A 24,933-nucleotide genomic window follows, 5' to 3' on the forward strand; every position below is an offset into this window, starting at 1 on the left:
AGGTGTGCCTCCGTGACCCAAGGGATTTCTTGGTTCCAAATCACCTTCTGTGAAGGCCAAAAATAGCGCACATAGTGAAGCACCACCAAGCAAAATCACATAAAAAGGATTTATTATACTCACAAATGTAACAGTATTGTGCATATAACAAAACCATATCAGTCCTCATCTGTTTGCCCGACCTATGTTTCGGTTTCGCTTCATCATGCGCCCCCTGATGAAGCTGTGGACTGTGGTCAAGTGGGATACCATCTGGAAATAGAGGGGCAGTGCAGTCCTATATTGAAAAACTGATTGACTGTGTGAACAGAACCCACTTTACTTTGGGACTTGCAGCACCATTTATAGGCAACGTAGTTGAGAATTTATATTTTGACAATATTTATTACTGGATAACCCCTCTAAATCATGATCTGGGGAAACAAGGATCTACACGTTGCAAAGGGCGAATTTCATGGTGCAAATGTGCAGCATAAGGCCCCATTCACACGACAATATTTTTGGTCCTCATCCGATCAACACAGAATCGCTGTACGCATTTGCATGTCCTGCTCTGCAAAAAAGATACAATATGTCCTATTCTTGTCCGTTTTGCAAAAAAGAATAGGCATTGTTACAATGGATCCAGATCTCACAGGGTAACACGGTTTGCTCCATATATGCTAAATGAGAGAATCAGGTTCTCTAGTATCATCTAAACACTGCTATGACGTTGGTGAAATTGCACCGGTGTGGGTGTCTGCAAGACAGGACCCCATAATTCTCAAGACAGGTACTTTGTAGGCCACTTGAATCGGTCTGACATAGCCCACTAGATTTTGCCAGTGTCTTCATGGCCACTTTGATCTCAAAATTGGTAGGGGCTCACCCCCTGGCATTGTATACGTTTTATCACTTCACAAGACATCCAGTAGATCCTTGAGGCACTAGCCATTACACTCCTCGAATGAGATTTTCCCATAGGCTTTGAGCAGAAGCATTCAATGAAGCACCAAACCCTGAGCAAATATCCAACAGTGCCATCGTACTGTGGACGAGTCGCTTAACCTGCCTTTGAATCCAGAGGAAAAAAAGCAAGCTGGTTTGAGAGCTGCATTTGTACAAATTGACTTTAAATTACATGACTTGAGATTCAGGGACTTAAGGGGACTACAGCAAGTTAGATTCTTATCACTGCACTATATTGTATTTTTCTCTTTTCTTGCGTAATCCCCACTTGGTATGTGTTCCATTATTAACAGCGCAGTCCAGTGCACATCTTGTCTAATGTATGCAGACCTGGAACAGCTGTTTGAGGGTGCATATCTTTGTTCAAAATTTTAGCAAATTGCCCGTTTGGAATCGCACATCGATTATCTAAACGGGCGAATTTCAACACTGAGAAGCGTTGACAATTTGGAAAGGAGTTTGCTGCTCACTGAGCAAGCACTCTATGGGGTAGATGTGGGGGAGGGTGGTAGCGAGGAGGATGAGGAAAGTGAGGTAGCTAGCTGGGTAACAGTTGAAAGAGGGGTAGAGGGAAGAGTGCCAGGGTGGCTAGCCCTGATCGGAAACACTGCAACAAGTTTGCACGGTTGGCAGATGAGGGGGAAGTCAGCTCAGGGAGAGCACTGCTGCAGCCGGACCCTTCCTCTGCCAGTCATACACCCATGTATACTAAGAGAATTAAGTAATGACATAGCCAGACCCTTATTTCTGATATTTAAGGACTCTATACTGACAGGGAGTGTTCCACAGGATTGGCGCATGGCAAATGTGGTGCCAATATTCAAAAAGGGTCCAAAAACAGAGTCCGGAAACTATAGGCCGGTAAGTTTAACATCTGTCGTTGGTAAACTGTTTGAAGGTTTCCTAAGAGATGCTATCTTTGAGTACCTCAAGGAAAATAAGCAAATAACGCCATATCAGCATAGCTTTATGAGGGATCGGTCATGTCAAACTAATTTAATCAGTTTCTATGAGGAGGTAAGTTCTAGACTTGACAGCGACGAATCAATGGATGTCGTGTATCTGGACTTCTCTAAAGCATTTGACACTGTACCTCATAAAAGGTTGGTATATAAAATGAGAATGCGCAGACTGGGAGAGAACGTCTGTAAGTGGGTAAGTAACTGGCCCAATGATAGAAAACAGAGGGTGGTTATTAATGGTACATACTCAGATTGGGTCACTGTCACTAGTGGGGTACCTCAGGGGTCAGTATTGGGCCCTATTCTCTTCAATATATTTATTAATGATCTTGTAGAAGGCTTGCATAGTAAAATATCAATTTTCGCAGATAACACTAAACTGTGTAAAGTAATTGACACGGAAGAGGACAGTATACTACTACAGAGGGATCTGGATAGATTGGAGGCTTGGGCAGATAAGTGGCAGATGAGGTTTAACACTGACAAATGTAAAGTTATGCACATGGGAAGGAATAATGCAAGTCACCCGTACATACTAAATGGTAAAACACTGGGCAACACTGACATGGAAAAGGACCTAGGAATTTTAATAAACAGCAAACTAAGCTGTAAAAACCAGTGTCAGGCAGCTGCTGCCAAGGCCAATAAGATAATGGGTTGCATCAAAAGGGGCATAGATGCCCGTGATAAAACCATAGTCCTACCACTTTACAAAATTATTAGGTCAGACCACACATGGAGTACTGTGTACAGTTCTGGGCTCCTGTGAAGAAGGAAGACATAGCAGAGCTGGAGAGGGTACAGAGGAGGCCAACTAAAGTAATAACTGGAATGGCGGGACTACAATACCCAGAAAGATTATCAACATTAGGGCTATTCACTTTAGAAAAAAGAGGACTGAGGGGAGATCTAATAACTATGTATAAGTATATCAGGGGTCAGTACAGAGATCTATCCCATCATCTATTTATCCCCAGGACTGTGACTGACGAGGGGACATCCTCTGCGTCTGGAGGAAAGAAGGTTTGTACACAAACATAGAAGAGGATTCTTTACGGTAAGAGCAGTGAGACTATGGAGCTCTCTGCCTGAGGAGGTGGTGATGGTGAGTTCACTAAAAGAGTTCAAGAGGGGCCTGGATGTATTTCTGGAGTGTAATAATATTACAGACTATAGCTACTAGAGAGGGGTCGTTGATCCAGGGAGTTATTCTGATTGCCTGATTGGAGTCGGGAAGGAATTTTTTCCCCTCAGTTTTTTTTTTGCCTTCCTCTGGATCAACTTGCAGGATAACAGGCCGAACTGGATGGACAAATGTCTTTTTTCAGCCTTATAAACTATGTTAACCAGGATTTTACTTTAAGAAATGACAGCCTGGAATTCTGCAGGATCAAGTAAATGGTGCCCATATTAATTTAGAATGGGTGAGGCTCTTGCACAGTGGACATCCTATGAATAGGTGACAAAGTATGACCGCCGTGACCCCAACAATCACCAATATAGGGGTTTCAAGCCATCTCGTTAGCACCGCACAACCACAGTGGGGAGGATTTTGAATGGAGCAGTGACCACTTGGGCACGTGTCAGAACTCAAAGACTATAGGGCTGAATGAAATAGACAAGTGCTGTATCCGTTAATACCTTTGGCTACATGCAAACTCCATCGGCAATTGCATTTGTGTTGAGAGGGATCTGTATGTAGAGACCGAGGGGAGATTCAAAAAGCGTTGGAAAAGGAGCAGGGAGGGAGACGTACTTTTTTGGTTTTAATATAAGTCATTGTGACATTAAAAGTGTTTTCTGATTTTTAGGCTACATGCACACGACCGTACGGACAGCCATAAATATAACTGCCTATTCTTGTCTGCAAAACTGACCAGAAAAGGACAGGTTATATTTTTTTGCAGACCACGGAAAGGAGCAACGGATGCATGCCCCACTGAAGTGAATGGGTCCGCATCCAAGCTGCAAAAACTGTGGCTCAGATGCGGACCAAAACAACGGTCGTAGCCTTATACTGCTGGTCATCAGCATCTGATCAGTGGGAGTCTGACACCCAGGACCCTTGCCGATTTGATTTTTTAAGAAGGCCAAGACCAGTGCCTTCACATTTGTGCCAGAAAACCACTATTTTTTTTACTGGCTGGCAAACCCCTTTCAAAGTTTCTGTTCTAACACTTCTCAGCTACCATATGGGCTGTGATCAACAACCATATCACTGCCAAGGAACTGACCTCCCTCATGATTAATGGAAGTATGCGAGACAGAAGGACTACTATTTCAGCAATTTCAACATTAGTCATCATGAGTAATCCAGTCGTGCAAACTACATGATGGGGGTGATTGTTGACAATCCAGTCGTGCAAACTGCACATTACAAATGATGGGGGTGATGGTCAACAATCCAGTCATTTCTGAACTAACAGTGAAGTTGCCACAAATCTCACACTAGCTTAGTGCTGCAGTTTTTATTTTATTCACACACACATTTTAGAGCTAATATTCATTAAGGTTCAAACTCAGAGGGGGAAAAAAAAAAAAAGGAACGTACTTAGTAATACAGGCCCATAGTGATTGCTTCTAGGCAGGGTATGGAGCAGATTGGGCTTGTAGTTTGGGCTGTGTCCATTAAGAGCCTCCGTTGCAGATTTTGCTTTTGACAGGAAAAAAAAATTTGCAATTTTTTTTGTCATAGCGGCAGACACTACAAGGTCAGTGTAAGAAGTCTGTGGTGCGTCAGATCCGCCACTGCATCTTTGTTACTGTTTATTACCAAATTCACGACGCAAGGCAGTTTAGTAAAGTGTGATGGAATCGGATTCCTTTAGGTTAGGGACCACTAGAACAGACAGTCCACGTATTAGGCCTAAGAGGTCTACTACCCTGGGAACAGACCCAGAAAACTTGACAATGATGAAGAGTCCATAACACAGAAACACATGATCTGGCAGAGCCTCGGAGGGGTGAAAATGGGGAGAAGTCCGGGTTCAGCTCTGAACCCAGACAGCCCCTATTAGTGTTAAAATTAAAGTGATCCTGATTATCAATACTGTGCAGCTCACAGGGAGAGGCTCCTCTTGTTCTTCAGGAACTCCCTGTTATGCCACGGTCCGCACAATACAAGCAAGGGTTTATAGCGCTCACATGCTTTACATTGGAAAGGTCAGAGAGGCAGCACAGTCACAAGCACCTGTATTCTGCTGACAATGCCCGGGTGCCCTGTTCCAGCTTGTAATGGGAACAGTTCAAGTAACAATTATACAGCATGGATATATTAACTTGATTACATCTGATGGCAGGCATCGATGGTTTATAGTTGAGGCATGCAACCGATGCCCGACTAGCAGGGCTCCAACTACCAGGACCCCATGATCCCTACAATATAGGAGCCAAAGTTAGACAAAGTGCACCAACCCCAAGCTGTACATTGAATGGGGCTGGGCTCCATTAGCAGATGATGGTCAGAAAGGCGCTGATGGGCACCAGTCTAAGGGTACACAGTGCTGGCGAGCCATGGTTAGGATGCAGCAGCCGTGCGCACAGAAGGAGGAGTCATTAACTGATTAGAACCGAATTGCTCTTTTGGTCCTTCACTGTTAATGACCGCACGGTTTTGCGAGTTACTGTGCAGCCATTAACAATGAACAGCAAATAAACATATTGGCTCCAATCAGTTAACATGACCCAAACAAGGCACAGCCATGCTGTGTAGCCATACCCTTAGGGTGCCAGCACGTCAAACTATAATCAATACAATAGTATGAGCTACTAATATCTCATTGATTGAATACCCTTTCCAGTTCAAGTGTAGGTCATTTTCCCTGTTAAAGGGGATGCCCAAGTTAAATAAAACCTCAGGCAACACCAAGAACATGTGGGGAAAATAACAATGGAATCACCACTCACTCCTTTTTTTCTGCTGCTTCTTCCAGCGCTGCGCTCCAGTCCTCCTGGCGGCAGCGGGTAACCTGTATGCATGGCACGCCACCATTTGAGCCAAGAAGAGGACATCAGCAGCAGGGAGTAAAGGGGCGAGTATTGATACTTCTGTTTTACCACATTTACAGGCATAGCTCAGTTTCTGTTAGTACATGAGGATTTGCAAAGCTATAATGGTTCAGCTACTCAAAGAACTCTTGCATTTCTTTTTCCATAATGTAAAGGTACATTATATTTTTTTTTATTCTTTAATGGCTGAATTAAAAAAGCATCTGCTTTTCACAATGTTCTATTCCTTTCTAATGTCTCCCACTCACCATTATTTTTTAATGTAACAGATAGGGGGTCATTTATCAAACTGGTGTAAATTAGAACTGGCTTAGTTTCCCATAGCAACCAATCAGATTCCTCCTTTCGTTTTCCAAAGGAGCTGTCAAAAATGAAATGTGGAATCTGATTGGTTGCTATGGGCAACTAAGCTAGTTCTACTTTACACCAGTTTGAAGTTAAACTAAAAAGGTCGGAACTCCCGGCTGCAAGTGATAAACTTCACATTTTGGATCAATAGGTGGTGAGTGACTATGTGGGGAACTACTGAGAAGACTTCATTACTAAACACTAGGGATCATACTTTTAAAGGGTGGCTTGTACAGCGGAATAATACTTTAAAACATTTGTGACTAACGGTAAAGTAACCATATGCAAGCATTGTGATGTGTAGAGCACAGGAGACCCGTTAACCTAAAACCCTGCGATCAGCTCCGGGGTAGCGGGCCCCCATGTACTAAATGGTACCAGATGGAAACACATTTTGATTGTTGCATTACACAATCTAAGATAAACGGAACCATTTGTGCTTTAGGCTACATTCACACGTCAGTATTTTTCTATAATCCGATTTTCTGTCAGTTTTTTGCGGATCCGTTGTTCCTGAAAATGTTTCCGTATGTCATCCGTTTTTTGCAAAAAACGGAAACATGTATAAATTTCAATAAGCAAATAAAGTTGTTTGGATTTCTTTAAAAAAAAAAAAAAAAAAAAAAAAAAAAAAAAATTTTAATGTAATTTCCAGGAACGGATTCCGTATAAAACGGATGACATACGGAATGACATCCGTATGTCATCCATTTTTTGCGGATCCATTGACTTTGTATTGTACCAGGATCCGATTTTTCAGGAAAAGAATAGGACATGTTTTATATTTAAACGGATATGCGGAACGGAACAACGGAAATGGACAGCACACATTGTGCTGTCCGTTTTTTTTCCAGGACCCATTGAAAATGAATGGGTCCAGATCTGTTCCAGAAAAAAACAGAACAGATCAGGAAAGAAAAAAACGGACGTGTGAATGGACCCTTACAGTCAGAAATCGGACCCGCGGCCGTTCATCTCTTCATAAGGTCGCACTGGTCGATCGGAAAAAACAGACATACCTTCAAATAAGATCCATAGTACTTTGTCACATAGGGGCTGTCGCACTGGCTGAGAACGGTTATTTCTTGCTGTATATCTTCTATTTCATCCTCCGCTTCTTCCAGGTCGATAATTTTGATAGCAACCACATGCTGCGTCCGGTTATCAATGCCTTTAAACACTTCTCCAAAGGACCCCTTTCCAATACGCTCTAGTTTTGTGAATAATTCTTCTGGATCGGCCCGGTGATTCTAAAAAAATAAGGAAAAAGAATAGTAAAACATCTTCAAGGCGTCATTCATACATATACTGGGTTTGGCATTTACTTAATGGATGCTTTTTTTTTTTTTTTTTTTTAAAGAGGAGGAGATGTACCCCCCTCTGGTCCTTTCCTCTGTAGACCGCTTTCAGAAAAAAATAAAATGCATGTGTACCACATTTCATCATTCCAATAGAATTACAGCTAACATCTGGAGGTGGATTGTCTTTTTACATAAAAAGCACAAAAAAAAAAAAAACTCCTTTCAAAAACCACAAAAGTTGTAAAAAATGCTGGGAACAGCCAATTGTCAAATGTGTCAGGTGTAGGACTCCCATCAATCTAATACTGATGACCTACCCCGAGCATACATTATCAATATTAAACACCAAGCCAACCCCTTAATAAATAATTATTACTCACCCCACCGATCCTCTGACGCTGCTCTGGCCCTGTTGCGTTTTACTTCCTGGTCCTGGCCTTGACTCTCAGGAAATTGCTTAGACTGCCCACGAGCAATGCTTGGCTGAGCAGTCAGTCCAAGCCATTTGCCATGTGTTGAGCCCAGGGCCAGGAAATGGAGAACTGCAGGGACCGCTGCAGTGTCAGAATAGCAGTGGCAAGAGACCAGATATGCGAGTAATGGTAGATTTTTACTTATAACCAATTCTACACTTTTTATTCCTGGAAAAATCTTTTAAAATTCATTGGTTTCTGCTAGCAATAAAGTAGTAAATCCCGTCCTCAAACCCATCACTTCCACAAAACATGACACCTTTAGGCTTGGACGCCACGTTGTGGTCACACCAAGTCTAAGTCGCACTAGATGCAGTGCACAGACTTTCATGACAAGGACCCTCTGACATGGCTGACAAAAATTTAGGAATTATGTCGGATACCATTGAAAGAGCACATTAAAATCTGATGAGTTAGCATGTTAAATATTAAGCATTTATGTCTGCCCTGCTGAACGGTAAAGAAAAAAGCCTGCATTCCATAAGCAGACAAATCCCATAATCCTTAGCAACTCATTATCTAAAAGTGACTGCACACGAGAAGCCCTGAAACACAGACCGCTCTTTTTTCCATTAACTATCAAATACAAGTAAAAAGGGAGAAAAAAAAAAGAAAAGAAATAGAGATGCCACATCTAGACAGAAAAATGTAGCCAAGTGCCGGGAGAATGAGTGCCATGGAGATCGCCACCAAAGCGCTTGCACATACTGCGCCGCAGCCCCCACTGTCAGACACCGAGACATAACGGTTTTAAACCAGAAAAGCCGCAGTAGGTCAACAGAGGTGAAAAGTAAAGTCGCTCGGATGGAAGCGAAGTCAGCAGCTAATGACTGCCTTTTAAAAGAAAAGCCTCAGAAAAACATTCAGTGGAATGTCAAAAAAAGGGGAGCAAGAGAAACACCTCCGTCAGCAGATTATCCTGCGCAATTCTGAAGAGCACTGCTACCCACAATAACTAGAAAACAAAAGATTTCCAAGATTCTGGGAATGACAAACCAGATTAGTTACGGTATTTAGTAAAAGGGGAAGAAGTCCCGGATTAGAAAAAAAATAAAAATGTCCGCTTTCTTGAAGAAACACCACATCTGTCCGTGGGTTGAGCTTGGTATTGTAGCTTGGCTCTAAAGAAGGGAAGGCACGCTAACCAGGCAGATTTTTACAACTTAAAGGAAAGCTACGTGACTACCCCAATGTGGCGGCCATCTTTGCCTTCCCACACTACTACATGGTAGAACTCCCTGGTCAAGGACGGATTCAGGACCTGGGGTAGAGGTTGGAACACTGCACAAAATAGGCAAAATTTTGAGTCATGGTTGTCATTTGTTGCCACAGACTTTTCCCACAAATTTCAATGAGAATGGAGGACCTGGTCGCACATGAACATGGCCGCTTACTTTATTTCTATGGGATTTCCCAGAGAAAGAAATGAAGTGGCTGCACGCATGACCGACAGGCCGCTCCTTACGTTTCAGGGGGGTACGGAGCCCCTGTTTTCGTGACCAGTGGGGGTCCCAGCGGTAAGACCCTTCCTCACCAGTTATCCCCTATCCTGTGGATATAGCATAACAATCTAACCAGAATACAGTTTTAATTTGACAGAAAAGAAGAACTCATGGAGTACTAATCTACTTCCGCTGCATACTTCCCTGATATCCATGTTATATTACAATAAGTGACTAATAGTGGGTTGCTCCCAACTTGGCACACAATAAAAACACATGGAGGGCCTCTACAAAGACCACCTCTGTCCCCTAGAAGAGCCAGCAGGTCCATACATTAGACAGATGACACTGACTTTAAAGGAGTTGTCAGAGTTATTTTTTTGTTCTATGTTCCTAACTAAGCAAATCTAACACTTATCTCCAGTGGCTGGTTTCTCAGATTTCACTGAGGGTCACATGACCTGTGATGTCAGCTTCTCTCCCTGCTCTGATAAAGGTTGTTTACAAGCCTGTAAACAAGATGTCACTGTGCTGGCCACGCCCCCCTTCACTGCCTACTCTCTCTCCTAGAATTCTTAACCCCTTCAGCTGCACACACTGGGTATCTGCAGCAGTGACAATTCTGGGCACAGGAGCTAAAAGGACTAGAGAGCATTGCACAAGGTAGGGGGAAGATCCTGTGTGTATTAGCAGTGTCATTATACAGCTGGGACTTGTAGTCCTACACATACAACATGCTGCAGAGTCTACCAGCAGGCAGACATGTCACTCAGGGCAGCTCTTGTATTCACTCCCTTAGCAGTGCAGGGGGAGGGGCAGAGAGGGGTGTTATTGCATGTAAACAAAGGGCCAGAAAAAAACCAGGGAAATGAGGAAATATACTTTATATACTCAGTTATATATTGCTGCCCGTCAGATTCTCAGTGCTATATATTTTTTTTTCATAACTCTGACAACCCCTTTAATGACCACCATTTGCATCGGAATGGCATCCGGAAAAAAAAAAGAAGCCAACTCTAAAACCTGAACTTATGACAAACAATATGACCTACACTAATACCATCAAGTATGGTACCCAGCAAATATACTGTACCGTACCTGAAGACCAGAAACACAAGTCATCAGAAAGGCAGCAGAAAGCCATTAGCGTGTACAAACCACATCTCAGGAAGTAGGATGCGGTAAATACAAACAGCGCGCGGCCGGCTTCACCTGGAAGTCCAAAGCAAATTCCTCAATGGAAAAACAAATGACAGCCGTGAACATCCCTGATACACAAGGACTCTTAGGGCTCATGCACACACTATTTTTCTGTATCCGTTCCAGGTTTCTGTGCGGCTCTTATGCAGAACCATTCACCTCAATGAGGCCACCAAAAACAAAAAACATGGGATTGACGGGAGTGCGCATTGTGTCCGCATGTCCGTTCCACAAAAGAATAGAACTTGTTCTATCATTGTCTGCATTACGGAAAAGGATTGAACTGTTTTATTACCTTTCCGTTCCGCAAACTATACAAAAGCTGCAATTTGTGGACAGCAAAACATCCAACGGTCGTGTACATGAGCCCTTAATTAGTGGCACCGGGGTCATCACTGCAGCCCTGAAATGTGACAGAGCCTGGAGTCAGGAGCCCAGATTATAATGCGTTTGGTGCATGGGTGTCTGAGGGGTACAGATTCAGACATGAGCACACAGCGCTCATCCAGTTGTCCAGCCCTGCTTGAATGATTAGTGCTGGCCAATCTGAGGGCAGCAAGAAGCCCCTTGGCTACCAAATGCCCCCTATGCACCAGGTGGTCTGAGAAGAGGTGCAGCCATGTTGGATGTCAGAAGAGGAGCCCAGGAACTGGCGGTTCTGCAGCTAAAAAGATGGAGGTCTTCAAGTGTTCTGGTCATTACTCAGTAAGGCCTTATGTATTTTGTATTAGTGTTTAACCGTATTATTTGCGGATTGCAAACCGACTCATTCATTTCTAAGTGCGTAAAAAAAAAAAAAAAATTGCACACAGAAGTCATTGTGTGCCGTCCACATCCATGTGTTTGTTCCGCAAAAAGATAGAACTTGTCCTATTCTTGGCTGCAAGATGCGGGCCAAGGACCCACTGAAGTCATTGGGGCTGCAAAAAAAACATCCATATTGCATCTTTTTTTTTTGTGTGGACCCATTGGCTTCAAATGGGTCCGTGAACTGCGTTTTGCAGGAAAGTATAGGACATGTTCTCTCTTGTTCTATATTTTGCGGAAAGTACACAGAAGACATGTCCTATTTTTGGCAGCACATGCCCATTGAAGTCAACGGGTCCACACACAAAAAAATATATATTTTTTTAAAACCACTGACTTTCTATATTTTGCAGACCACAAAATACATACAGTCGTGTGAATGTAGACTTAATGATGTGATTTTGTTTCTTGAAACGGAGGGCCACTTTAAAATGTCTCAAAAAAAATATATATAAAAAAAATAATATATTTTTAATAAATAAGTAAATGTAAAACCAACTTTTATCAGTTCCCTGCAGACCTCTTTACTATGTCCGCCCATTAATTACTGCAGCAATGTGACATCTAGGCCTGGTGCCTATCTGCAGAGGTTAGGAGCGTGGTAAACTGGCCGCAGTCTTGCAGACCCGTAAAATATAAAATACATAGTCTAATATATAGCAGATACCTTGCTAATTACACTTAAGGCTACTTTCACACGAGCGTTCGGGTGTCCGCTCGTGCGCTCCGTTTGAAGGGGCTCACAAGCGGCCCTGAACGCAGCCGTCTGGCCCTAATGCATTCTCAGTGGAGGCGGATCCGCTCAGAATGCATCAGTCTGCCAGCGTTCAGCCTCCGCTCCGCTCAGTGAGCGGACACCTGAACGCTGCTTGCAGCGTTCGGGTGTCCGCCTGGCCGTGCGGAGGCGAGCGGATCCGTCCAGACTTATAATGGAAGTCAATGGGGACGGATCCGTTTGAAGATGACACAATATGGCTCAATCTTCAAGCGGATCCGTTCCCCATTGACTTTCAATGTAAAGTCTGAACGGATCCGCTCAGGCTACTTTCACACTTAGAAATTTTTCTAAGTTATAATGCAGACGGATCCGTTCTGAACAGATGCAAACGTCTGCATTATAGGAGCGGATCCGTCTGATGAAACATCAGACGGACCCGCTCCGAACGCTAGTGTGAAAGTAGCCTTAATCAGCATGAAGAAGGGGCCAAGACGGCATCACTGCCACTGCTATTCTGAGTAAGGGCTTGTTCACGCGAACTTGCCGTGTTTTGCGGTCCGCAAATAGCGGATCCGCAAAACACAGATGCCGCCCGTGTGCCTTCTGCAATTTGCGGAACGGACGGCCCATTATAGAGATGCCGTTTTTCGGACAAGAATAGCACATGATCTATAATTTTTGCGGACCCTGAAACAATGGATGCGGACAGCACACGGAGTGCTGCCTGCATCTTTTGCGGCCCCATTGAAGTGAATGGGTCCGCACCCGAGCCCCAAAAAAATGCGCCTAGGATCGGGAACCATGCCACGGTCATGTGAATGAGGCCTAACTCTGCTCTGTATCCATGTCTGAAGGATCTGGAGAGGAGAGCATGCCCTCTATGCACAGCAGGATACGGCCAGATGGGAAGCAGCCGGGGACTATAAAGACTGCGAATCCCATCTGATATACATACCTAGTGCTCATAATGAAGATCAGACATCAGAATTCTTCCACCGTAGCTTGCGTATACATCAAAAATGTGAGAATGTGGATGCCGACTCCTTATTTCTATGCAGAAATAGAATCGCTTGAAATTGCAGTGCTAAAGCTGCCATATATTTCAGATAGCCGTCAGCTATTCCTCCTAACCTCCCCCCCCCCCCCAGTACACATGCAGGTGTCACTGGGGAGAGGTGGGGGAATCCAGTGCAAAACTGCATATAATTCATGAGGCCTTTGCTGTGGATCCGCAGATGTACCCGTAGGCTGAACTACCAAGTACGATGACTACAGGTCCCTTTCTGGTTTTTATCATGCACAGGTTGTCAAATTCATGTTACCAGGGACCAAGTATATTATTTTCCTATTATTTACCCATTATGGAAAAGGATAGGACTGTTCTATTAGGGGGCCGGCTGTTCCTTTCCGCAAAATACAGAATGCACACGGACGGCATTCGTGTTTTTTGCGGATCAGTATTTTGCGGACCAAAAGAGAAATCCGGTCGTGTGCATGAGCCCTAACATTGTGGGTATGATCTGAGGTCTGATGAAAAGTTTTTAATTTTTTTATTTTACGCAACTCACGTTTCTATAGGCCAAATTGCAGCCATACTGGAGATCACATGGGGTACGACTGCAAAAAGGTTAAAGTAGTCCTTGATCAAACATGGATGACGTGTGGAATCCAGCAGGATTTAGACATCAGTGTATTAAATCTAGGCCCAAATGGAACAAGTGACATACGGCGGTTACAACGAAGCACGTACTTATGTATAAGGAGATTGGGCTAGATGTGCTTATTGCTATAATGGAAGGTAGCTGGATCAGACAATGCCTTCAGTGAAATCTCACATTAGTCATGAAAGCTGTGGAGTGGGTGAAAATAGAAGGCTCTTATTGTTATAATAGTACAGGATAAACCTCCGACAAATAAATAATATGCGTGTAAGTGCAAGAAAAATCACTTGTTTCCATTCAGAGAAACCTAGCTATAAGTGCAGCTATTCACACATAGGGGTTTGAGTTTAAAGAGAAAAAAAAACGGTGTAAAACCAGTGGTTTCTACGTCTTCCAGATCAATCACTGCTGGAAGACATGGAAGAACAGGGCACTGTGGCCAGGTCTGTACATCACAGACAGCAATCGCAGTAACGGACAGAAAAAATTTAAAGGGAACCTGTCAACAACTTTATGCTGCTGTTAGTATGGGCAGCATAAAGTAGAGACAGGTGAGTTGATGTCAGCAGTCTGTAAAAGTAAGTGGTTGCCGAGAACCAACATCACAATCATTGCAGACTGGGCCTGGAAAAGAGTCCCGGCCACCTGAGAAGAGTCCTGGTTATTCATGACTTCCTGCTCACCTGCTGATGACTGACCGTCTTCTACCTAGTTTTCTCCCTTTCTCTCTAGGAGAGAACTGCCAACCATCAGCAGATGGGCGAGGAGAGCAGGAGATTATGAATAACCAGGACTCTTCTCAGGGAGATGTGACTCTTTTCAAGGCATGGGCTGTAATCATTATGATGCTGGTTCTCAGCAACCACTTACTATTAGCTCATGAGGGACACAGCGCTGACATCAGAGCATCGGTCACTATTTTATGCTGCCGTCAGTGAGGTCAGCATAAAGTTGATGACAGGTTCCCTTTAATATCAAAAAGTATATTTCAGGGAGATTATACATTTTTCTGATGTTTACAGTTTTACTTTTTTTTTTTTATGTTAGTCAAAAGCTGCATTTAGCTGGGTTGCTATGTGGATGGCTTTTAGTGGCACCATATTAATCAGTGTGGAGCCCAGGGGTCTGAGGAGCTAGGCAGGTCCCTGAAGATGGCACATACCAATACAACTGATGAGGCAGCCTCACCTTGTGAAGGGTGTGCCGGCAAATGCATTGTATCATTGAACAGGATTAGTATTAAGAACGGCTAGTAATCTGAGCTGCTGCCAAGCAACTTAGGCTGGGTCCACGAGGATTCTGGCCACAAATCAGACAATCACCTCAGCTACACAGGAAATATTGTTCCCGTCACTGGAGAATACACAGTGCAATCTCATCAATCTTTGCACATTACAATTGTTGGTGTAGCGGTGGACTGGTGATGAAATCTATTCTAAAGATGCCGATGACCGTAAATTCCACAGCATAAAATACATTTTTATTTTTTTAAATAAAGTGATGAAGTGGCATGCGCTGCCCATGAAGGAGTCATGTGGGCGGTCCTAGTCTCCAGAGGATTCAGGAAGTCCTACTCCCCCTCAGGCAGAAATAAGTCATTACAAGCCAGTTCTGGAAGCATCCACCTCAAGTGGCCTGGGATAACAGAGCAGTGATGGCGAACCTTTTAGAGACAGAATGCCCAAACTGCAACCCAAAACCCACTTATTTATCGCAAAGTGCCAACACGGCAATTTACCCTGAATACCAATACAGTATATCTTCCATGTACTTCATCACTTAGCTATAATAGCCTGCCTAGATTCAGTGCGCTGCCTGTGCCGTTCATAGTGCGCCCTGCGCTGATGAATGGCAGGAAAAGTCTAAGGCCTATTGGTACACCATATGCCTTAGTGCGGGTGCCCACTGAGAGGGCTCTGAGTGCCGCCTCTGGCACCCGTGCCATAGGTTCGCCACCACTTTCTGTGAAGGGGGTGACCCTAAATGATCGCTTCAGACAAAACTGACACTTCATACCTAGTGCAGGCTCCGAGGGGGCAGAACATGACACAGGGGTTCAATGAATACCAAGAGGAATCTGTGTCATGCACCACCCCCACATAGAGGAATGGCGGCTATACCCGCTGATCGTAGCTGGTTGGCTGGTCCTGCTGAGGTGTATCAGGGCGTCAGATTCTCTCCTGCAGCAGAGGTCAGGGATTATTGTGTTGGATTTAAACATATCGGATCCTTAAAGGGTTATTTTCATCTTGGACACTGGATATGGATTTGTAACTATGAAACTGGCTGACCTGTTACATGTGCAGTGTTGGTCCCATGTTCATATGTGCCCACATTGCTAAAAAAAAAAAAAAAAAAAAAAGGTCAGTTTTAATATATGCAAATAAGCCTCTAGGAGCAATGGGGGCGTTGCCATTACACCTAGAGGCTCTGCTCCTGCTGCACCCTCTCCACTTTCACTGACCGGACCAGCCAGTGTAAATGTCATCACAGATGGCCCAGCCAATCCAAGAACAGATGGTGCAGCAGTTGCAGAGAGAGCAGAGCCTCTAGGTGTAACGGCAACGCCCCCGTTGCTCCCAGAGGTTCATTTGCATATATTAAAACATAATTTTTCCCAGTAACGTGAGAACATATGAACATGGGACCAACACAGATGCCTTTAGCTGACAAGTGCACATGTAACAGGTCAGAAGGTTTCTTAGATTCCAATCTACTGACAGACGCCCTTTAAGTCCTCAAGGCAGATAAGCAGACACCAGAGGAATGTGGCACAGGCTAAAGGTGAACATACACATTAGATGAATGGAAGCCACAGATTTCAGAAGTGCCTCCCAATGGAAGAGGTCATGGGGAAAGAAAAAGGGTTGGCCAGTTTGGATTTCAACAAGCCCAATCCTTTTGTTCTCAATGGGTGTAAAACCAGGGCTCGACAAATCCCAGGTCGCCATGGCGATCAGGAATTTTGTCCTGGCGCCTGGGTATTTGCCCTCACATGGCTGCCCCCCAGTAATCCGGGGCACTCCCGGTTCTCCGCCGCCTCTACGTGGTCTTCTCGGACAGTCTGGCAGAGAAGGAGTTAGCCGGATCCACCCCGCCTGCTCACTGGATACTGCTCGTGGCTAGAGACATCAGCTTCTATAGTGGGCGTTCCTTCTCCCTGGCTGTAGCGCTGTCCAGTCGCAGCGCAGGGAGAAGGAACGCCCAGGAGAGAAGCTCCCCATTGCTCTGATAGTAATTAGCATATGGAGCAGGAGCCAGTAATGGGGCACGGCGGGCGAACGGAGCCCAGGTATAATAGTAAGTGCTGGGACATCTCTGGGCGCCGCTCTATGTAGCCTGCTACTTAAATTCTGGACCCACGTCTTTAACACATTAATACAGGAGGCAGGTGCCGGCAGCAGAATCACATAGCCAGCACCCTGCCTCTGACAGGGAGCTGTGATCTGCGGCAGTTAACCCCTCAGGTGCGGCACCTGAGGGGTTAACTGTCGCTGATCTGCTGCCAGTACCCGCCTCCTGTATTAAGGGTTAATTATCATTGGTGGCGCAGTGACTAGACTTCTTTATATGTTAATTTAAGAGGTGTTATTTTTGTCACTGAAAATAAGGCTTTATAAAGGCAAAAAGAAAAAAAAAGAAAAAAAAAAAGGCTCCTAACTTTTTTAGCTGGCTACTAGATTACAAGGAAATTTGTCAAGCTCTGGTGTAAACCACCAGACATGAGCCGATCATGCACGTTTATATGGTGGTGGAGGCTGGAAGGAACGGTGGTCTGTCAAACTAGCCAGCTAAAGTGTATGGCCAGCCTCAGTACCTGTACTGGGAACTGCAGAGTATCAGCATTAATAAAAGACTAGGCGATCTACACAATTTGCCCTGATACAGGAGATCATACAAAACCTACAAAAACACTCGCTACAGGTTTAAATTCTGCCGAAAAGGCCTGGCGGATGAAAAAAAAACCCTTTAAATAAGCAAAACAAATACAGGCCAATATGTTGGTATGTGACGTTTTACAAAGAGACTTCACCGACTCCCATCTCTGCAGTCCAGGCATAATCACTATCAGCAGAGTCACCGTACAGGGCTCATTGAGCCTATTCTTTACCAATGATATAACGTCAATCGGTAATATGGCACTTCACTAACATGTATCACTTGCGGCAAGTCACACAGGTGTGGCCGTGTCATGTCAAAGGCCAATACGGATGGACACAATACAACGGGATAGATGGCATTCTCTTCTATTGTGTCATTTGTCATTTAATCACAGTCTCAGCAAAGGCTTCCTGGTGACAACCAATGCGAGGCTGAGCAGCGGGACGATCAAAGGAACGGCTCTATTGTGAAAGACACTCTGGCTTCTACATGGACTTTTATTATTATGTTTTGCCCTTCAGTGCTGAAACTGGATCACTGACAAAGTATGCAGACTGCGCAACTAGCATCTCAGGCTACTTTCACACTGGCGTTTTGGCTTTCTGTTTGTGAGATCAGTCATGGGCTCTCACAAGCGTCCAAAACGGATCAGCTTTGCCCTAATGCATTCTGAATGGAAAAGGATCCGCTCAGAATGCATCAGTTTGCCTCCGTTCCGTCTCCATTCCGCTCTGGAGGCGGACACCAAAATGCTGCCTGCAGCGCTTTGGTGTCCGTCTGACGAAACTGAGCGAAACGGATCCGTCCTGGCACACAATGTAAGTCAATGGGGACGGACCAGTTTTCTATGACACAATCTGGCACAATAGAAAACGGATCCTTCCCCCATTGACTTTCAATGATGTTCAAGACGGATCCGTCATGGCTATGTTACAGATAATACAAACGGATCCGTTCTGAACGGATGCAGACGGTTGTATTATCTGAACGGATCCGTCTGTGCAGATCCATGACGGATCCGCACCAAACGAGAATGTGAAAGTAGCCTAAGAGCTCATGCATACGGTTGTAAGTTGCGGCAGCAAATCGTGGATCTGCAATACCGATCTCAGCCGCCATTTTTTCTTTCTTACTCCTGCAGAAATGTCCTATCCTTGTCCACAAAACAGACAATAGGACATTTCTATGTTTTTGTGAGGCTGTAGAACGGACCTGTGGATGCACAAGGCGTGCTGTCCGCATATTTTGTGGCCCCACTGAAATGAATGGGTCCGCATCCGACCTGCAAAAAATGCAGAGCAAACTATGTGTGCATGAGCCCTAAAAAGGATTTAAGAGTATTGGCATGTGGATTGGGGCTCGTTCACACCATCGTTGTGGCAGTTTCATTATTCTGCTCCTATAACAAAGCAGAATGGAAATAAATAAGTGCTGGATTCAGCATACGACTGACCGATAAAGGGCCATTTACACGGGCCGAGAATTGAAAAGATAATCGCCAACAAGCATTCATAGTAGCGCTCACTAGCGGTGATCTGGCAGTGTAAATGTACCGTCGATTACACAATGAACAAGCAAAATTCTCGTTCATCGGGTAATTGGATCGTTACTGCAGCACAAAAATCCTGGTTTCCCGGTGGCAGAGCGTGCTGTGTAAACCCAATCTGCCGCCAGCAAACAACCAGTCTGTATGGGGGAAGAGCGATGGCATTAGTGATCGCTCCTCCCCATACTGTGAAGGAGATAACTGCACTGGTCTCCTCCGCTAGTGATCAGCAGATCGCTTCCTTCCCAACAAACTGCTTGTGCATCGCCCCGTGAAAAGGGACCTTTAGAGTCTTCATATTACAAAGAAGGTGGTCCCAGCAACTGTACAACAGCCTCCAGGAGGGACAAAGCAATGTGGGTTCTTGGCTCCAAGAACCTGTGACCACTTACTGACAGATATGGAGGCATCTCCCGAACTGAATAAACATTGTACCAGTGAGTCGCTATCAGTAAGTCCATTGTGAAAGATCTCGCTCCTCTTGGCATAGTCATGGTATAGGTTTATTACTGTTTGTGTAGGAGTTGTGTAATACACAAAATATCGTCACACGAGCACCTCGCCCTCAATAATCTAAAGCCACGTGCACATGGCCGTACACATCACTGCCCAAAATACTAAACCAAACTACGCATCATTCAAACCTATTTGATGTGCCATATAACGGACTGAGATTTTCCATAAAAATATTGAGAGCAGCTCTAAGGAGGGGGGGGGGGGGGGGGATTTAGAGAGATGACAGCCCATGTATCACACTATGAGCAGAACTACGGAGGTCAACAGCTGCCACCGCGCCCAACCACTAGTGATGACACCAGTCAGCCAGCGCTTTTCTATGGAGGTGTCATGTGTGCACTATAAAGTCTCTTCAGAGTACTGCATTATCCCTGATGTTCATTATACTGGCATGGGCCACGTTTTCTGTATTCCTGGGCTGTGAGGGCACGCCGTCCGCCCCACGACACGCGTTACAGGATACGCTATCCGCGTCCACCCACTTTACCCCGGACTTGGTATACTGAGGATGCTTTCTGATGTTACATCATAGCAGATACAGGAAACTGAAGTCATATTTAAAATAAGATATTCATGTTCATAGACGGGGGACATCTGTGCACGACAGGAAGAACTGAAGCATATACTCATACCTGCTAGACACAAAGATCATATAAAAAACAGAACCTCTCACACCCAAACACACTTCAGAGTTCAATACTTTGAAGCCAATATGTCCTTTCTTTTCAAGCTTCATGTCTGTGCGGGAGGAGGGAGAGTAAGGACACCAGCGCAGAGCTTCTGGATGGCCACCAAGACCAGCCGTCTACAACACAAGTCTCGACAAGGTCACCAAAGTGCGTCATTTCATAAAAAACAACAAACTTCCCCATCTGTTCGGCTGCTTCTTGACCAACACGTTCCTATCAGTAATACATGTTTAGCAAATTTCTTACAGTGGCTAAAACCATCAAAATTCCCTTCTCCCTCGTGTGAAATCTTTTCAATAGGTCTGGTCTAACCATATTTCAAGGGGCATGCTAGTTACATTAAGTTATCCCCTAAAACTATTAGATTGGTGGCAGTCCTACTGCTGGTACCCCACCGATCACAAGAACCGGGGCCCTGTACCGCTGCAGCCACCTGATATGAGCATAGCAAAGGCATTTTTTGGAGATCCGGCGACGTACCGGACTGCTAGGTGGAGGCTTCTGCCTAGCAGTGAGTCCGTTGACGTCTCCGGAACTAATGGGTGGGCTTTAGCGCTGCCCTAACCTGTAAAACGGCTAGGGCAGCGCTAACGCCCGCCCATCAGAGCCGGTGATGTCACTGGGAACATTGCTAGGCAGAAGCCTTTGCCTAGCAGTATGCCAATGTAAACAAAAAACATGAAATTCTCCCATGCATCATATCAGGTGGGCCGGAGGGGTGAAGATAGGGATATGTCTGGGTTCAGCACTAAACCCAGACAACCCCTTTAATGCAACTGAAATACCCCTTTAATGCTGGTCAGACTGAGTTAAACAGTAAACCAGGAATGGAAACCTCCTGTTCTTATAATCTCACAACATGCTTCTAAAGGAACTTCTGTCACCAGACAAGCCCTTTAATTAAAGGAATCTATAAGATACTCTCCGTTGTACTTCTATCATTCTATTCATGAGCCACCAGGATGTTCAACATGAAAAATGCTATAGATCCATCTAGATCAGGGGTGCACATTCTTTTCTGGTTGGAGGCCACATTGATGGACGAAAATAAAAACTTCCCAATTCCAGGTGCTGAAAATAAAACTTACTGCGGCATATCAAACATATAGGACAGGGATCAGCAACCTTTGGCACTCCAGCTGTCGTGAAACTACAACTCCCAGCATGCACACTTACTCAGCTGTTCTTGTAACTCCCACAGAAGTGAAGAGGCTTCTGGGAGTTGTAGTTGCAGAACAGCTGGAGTGCCGGAGGCTGCTGATACAGGATATACCATAAATGTTTGGTTACACTTCAAGGACTCTCAACTAATGTTAAGATGGATGAAAAATACATGTGAGGAGCCACAGACATGTCTGTTACCAGTCCGGGGCCACATTTAATGGTATAGGTTGTGCACCCCTGATCTAAACATGTATAAGGCTACTTTCACACCAGCGTTTTCCCTTTCCGCTATTGAGATCCGTCACAGGGTCTCAATAGCGGCGGAAAATGCTTCAGTTTTGCCCCCGTTCATTGTCAATCGGGACAAAACTGAACTGAAGGGAGCGGAGTGCACCAGAATGCATTCCGTTCCCATGACGCACACAAAAGCGAAGCAAGCAGCGCTGGAGTGCGTCCTGGGATGTAGAGCAAGACTGATACTGTTTTAGAGACACTGTTTTAGAGACGGATCCGTCTTGGCTATGTTAAAGATAATACAACCGGATCCGTTCATAACGTATGCAGACGGTTGTATTATCATGACGGAAGCGTTTTTGCTGATCCATGACGGGTGAGAAAGTAGTCATGTAGACATGTCGTAGTTTTATCCCGGCTGGCTCTCGGCATGTTGCCGTCCTCCGGCCCGCCACTTCTGGCAGCATGCGAGCACTAGCCGCAGCACGGCTCCGGCAGGCTGTTCACCCGCCAGAACAGCCTGCCGCTAATGTGAAAGTAGCCTTAGATGCCAGACAAAAAAAAAATGCACAAAAACTACCTCCATAGTTGCTACTCCGTTTACACTCACGTCAACACCACGACTCTCAAAATTAGCTAAATGAGTTTCCCTTCACATGCAGATCAAGATCACAGGTCTAGAAAACTACTGGAAACATCTGGTATCTCCAGCCCTGCCCTGGTAGACACCAGTCCGGCTCATCATACACCCCCTGCTCGGTCATAGGATCTCTTTGGTTTGGTTGCAGAGAGCAGGCAGTAAGTGAAAATAGCCGGGGCGGCCACCGGCTGGAGGAAGCATACACCTGCACTGTAGAATCCAGATAAGGCGTTCTCTTAAAGTGTTTTTCCATTTACTTATTAACAGAGTCTGATATTGAGTTACAATTACTGTGTTACCAAGCAGGAGATATGAGGCCCGGCCTTGTCATGACAGTTCTCTGAAGAATGTGAATGGAGCCATAAAAGGAAACAGTCCACAAATAGCACCGTCAGGCCAGCGCAGGAGCAGCACAGAAACCTCCTCTAGTCCCTCCTGAGCTGCGATCAGCTGCTGCACCCAGATACAAGGTGCTCCCGCTGTAAAGGTGTAATACCTTAGAGCCTGGAGCTTTTACAGAAATCACTGCACGTCATTAACACTATAAGCCCTATGGTTCTATATTACAGAGCCCCGGGCACTCTAAACTGCCATATGATGCTCCTGTATGGTACCATAATCTACCCAGAAAACACCACAGTAATATGGCACGCAGAGAAACTGGCCACAAACTACCTTTCTGTAACCAATAGAGGTAACGTAAGGGCCCAAAGATTTCTTTGGTCTCCGATCTATGTTATAGCAGCATGCCCGAGCCGGTCCTAGAGCCAGCCACATGGCTTTATGGGGACTTGCTTTTTCCGAGCCCAGTTGTAGTTCTCATTGATACTATTTTGGGGTACATGGTAATTTTACAGTTAAAGGGGTTGCCTCATTTCAGCAAATGGCATTTATTATGGAGAGGAAGTTAACACAAGGCACTTACTAATGGATTCATTTTTCCATCACATTATACACTGCTCGTTCCCATGGCTGTGCTTGCACACTATAGGAAAAAGTGCCGGCCGGGACATGGGAGTGCTCATAGGCTTGTGCTTTCTCCTATAGCGTGCAAGCACGACCACCACTGAAGGATTGCAGGGTGGTCGTAATCATGGAAACGAGCAGTGTATAATGTGATGGAAAATGAATCAGGCCAGCAAAGGAGGCAATATGGACAAATCGCAATACATTAGTAAGTGCCTTGTATTAAAGGGATTATCCAATTTCAGAAACAACCCCATGTGCGGGGCACTTCACAGGTAATATACGTACCTTGCTCCCATGCGGGGATGCAGCCAATGGCAGGCTCGGACAGGGACGAGCCTCCCTAGCGTCACCCATGATGCAAGGGAGCCTCGTCCCTGTCCGAGCCTGCCATTGGCTGCTCCCCCATCCCCCCCCCGACACTAGACGTTTTCATCAGTGTGCAGGGAGAAGAGGCGGTTTGGGGACCAGAAGCGCCGCAGGGAGCAAGGCAAGTATAGTACCTGTGAGGGGCCCGGCACATGGGGGCGATGTTTCTGAAATCAGCTTTCTCTACATAATAAATGGCATTTGCTGAAGCAGTGTTTGCCTCAGCTAGTTTCTCTTTAATCACATGGCATGTATGCGCAAGCCTTCTACCCTGCCAAAGTCAGCGGGCATGTCTAGTCAGAGAACTGGCTCAACGCCACACTTAGAAGTGAATTTTATACAATGGATAGCAGCGCTGGCAGCAATCTCCTGCCCTGTACTGAAGAAGCTCCAGCAGACACCACTGAAGCCCTTGGGCCACCTTGCAGAATACATGCCGTTTTTCCATGCAGAAGAAACACTGCGTATTACAGTAATCTCATGTGCACTTTGCAGATTTATTCTGTGAGGAAATCAACCTGTGGAGGTTTGCGGTTTACGCTGTTTTCACCCTTTGGGCCTCATGCACACGCCCGTGGGTGTGTTTTGCGGTCCGCAAATCACGGATCCACAAAACACAGATGGCGTCCATGCGCGTTCCACAATTTGCGGAACGGTACAGACAGCCTTCAATATAAACGCGCTTTGCGGACAAGAATAGGCAGACAAGAATAAGACAGGTTATATTTTTTTTGCGGGGCAAGGACACGGACAGTACACGGAGTGCTGTCCACATCTTTTGCGGCCCCATTGAAGTGAATGGGTCCGCATCCGAGCTGCCAAAACAGCAGCTCGGATGCGGACCAAAACAACGGCAGTGTGCATGAGGGCTTTCAATGGAAGGGTGAGGTGTGTGGCAAAAACCTAAAAAAAAATAAAAATATTTGAAATTTGAAATCAGTGCGAATAATCAAGCGGCTCTTACGTGTTTTCACCCAAACTTAAGTGCGGGTGGCCTTAAGGTGGCAGCACATAGTGCAGAAAATCTGCACACAAAAAATGCACTATTTATTGCAGTTT

At 45.1% G+C, this 24,933-nt stretch overlaps 1 protein-coding gene across 1 annotated transcript in view; it reads right to left on the minus strand.

Annotated features, from left to right (window-relative positions):
- Positions 1-24,933, minus strand: part of STK26 (serine/threonine kinase 26) — an 89,032-nt gene that overhangs the window by 44,695 nt on the left and 19,404 nt on the right. The window contains exon 2 of the mRNA XM_040406094.1: positions 7,286-7,516. Within this exon, the coding sequence (XP_040262028.1) occupies positions 7,286-7,516 (231 nt within the window). The remainder of the gene's footprint in view (positions 1-7,285; positions 7,517-24,933) is intronic.

Source organism: Bufo bufo, chromosome 8 (assembly GCF_905171765.1).
Source record: "Bufo bufo chromosome 8, aBufBuf1.1, whole genome shotgun sequence".
In the NCBI taxonomy this organism is placed as follows: domain Eukaryota; kingdom Metazoa; phylum Chordata; class Amphibia; order Anura; family Bufonidae; genus Bufo; species Bufo bufo.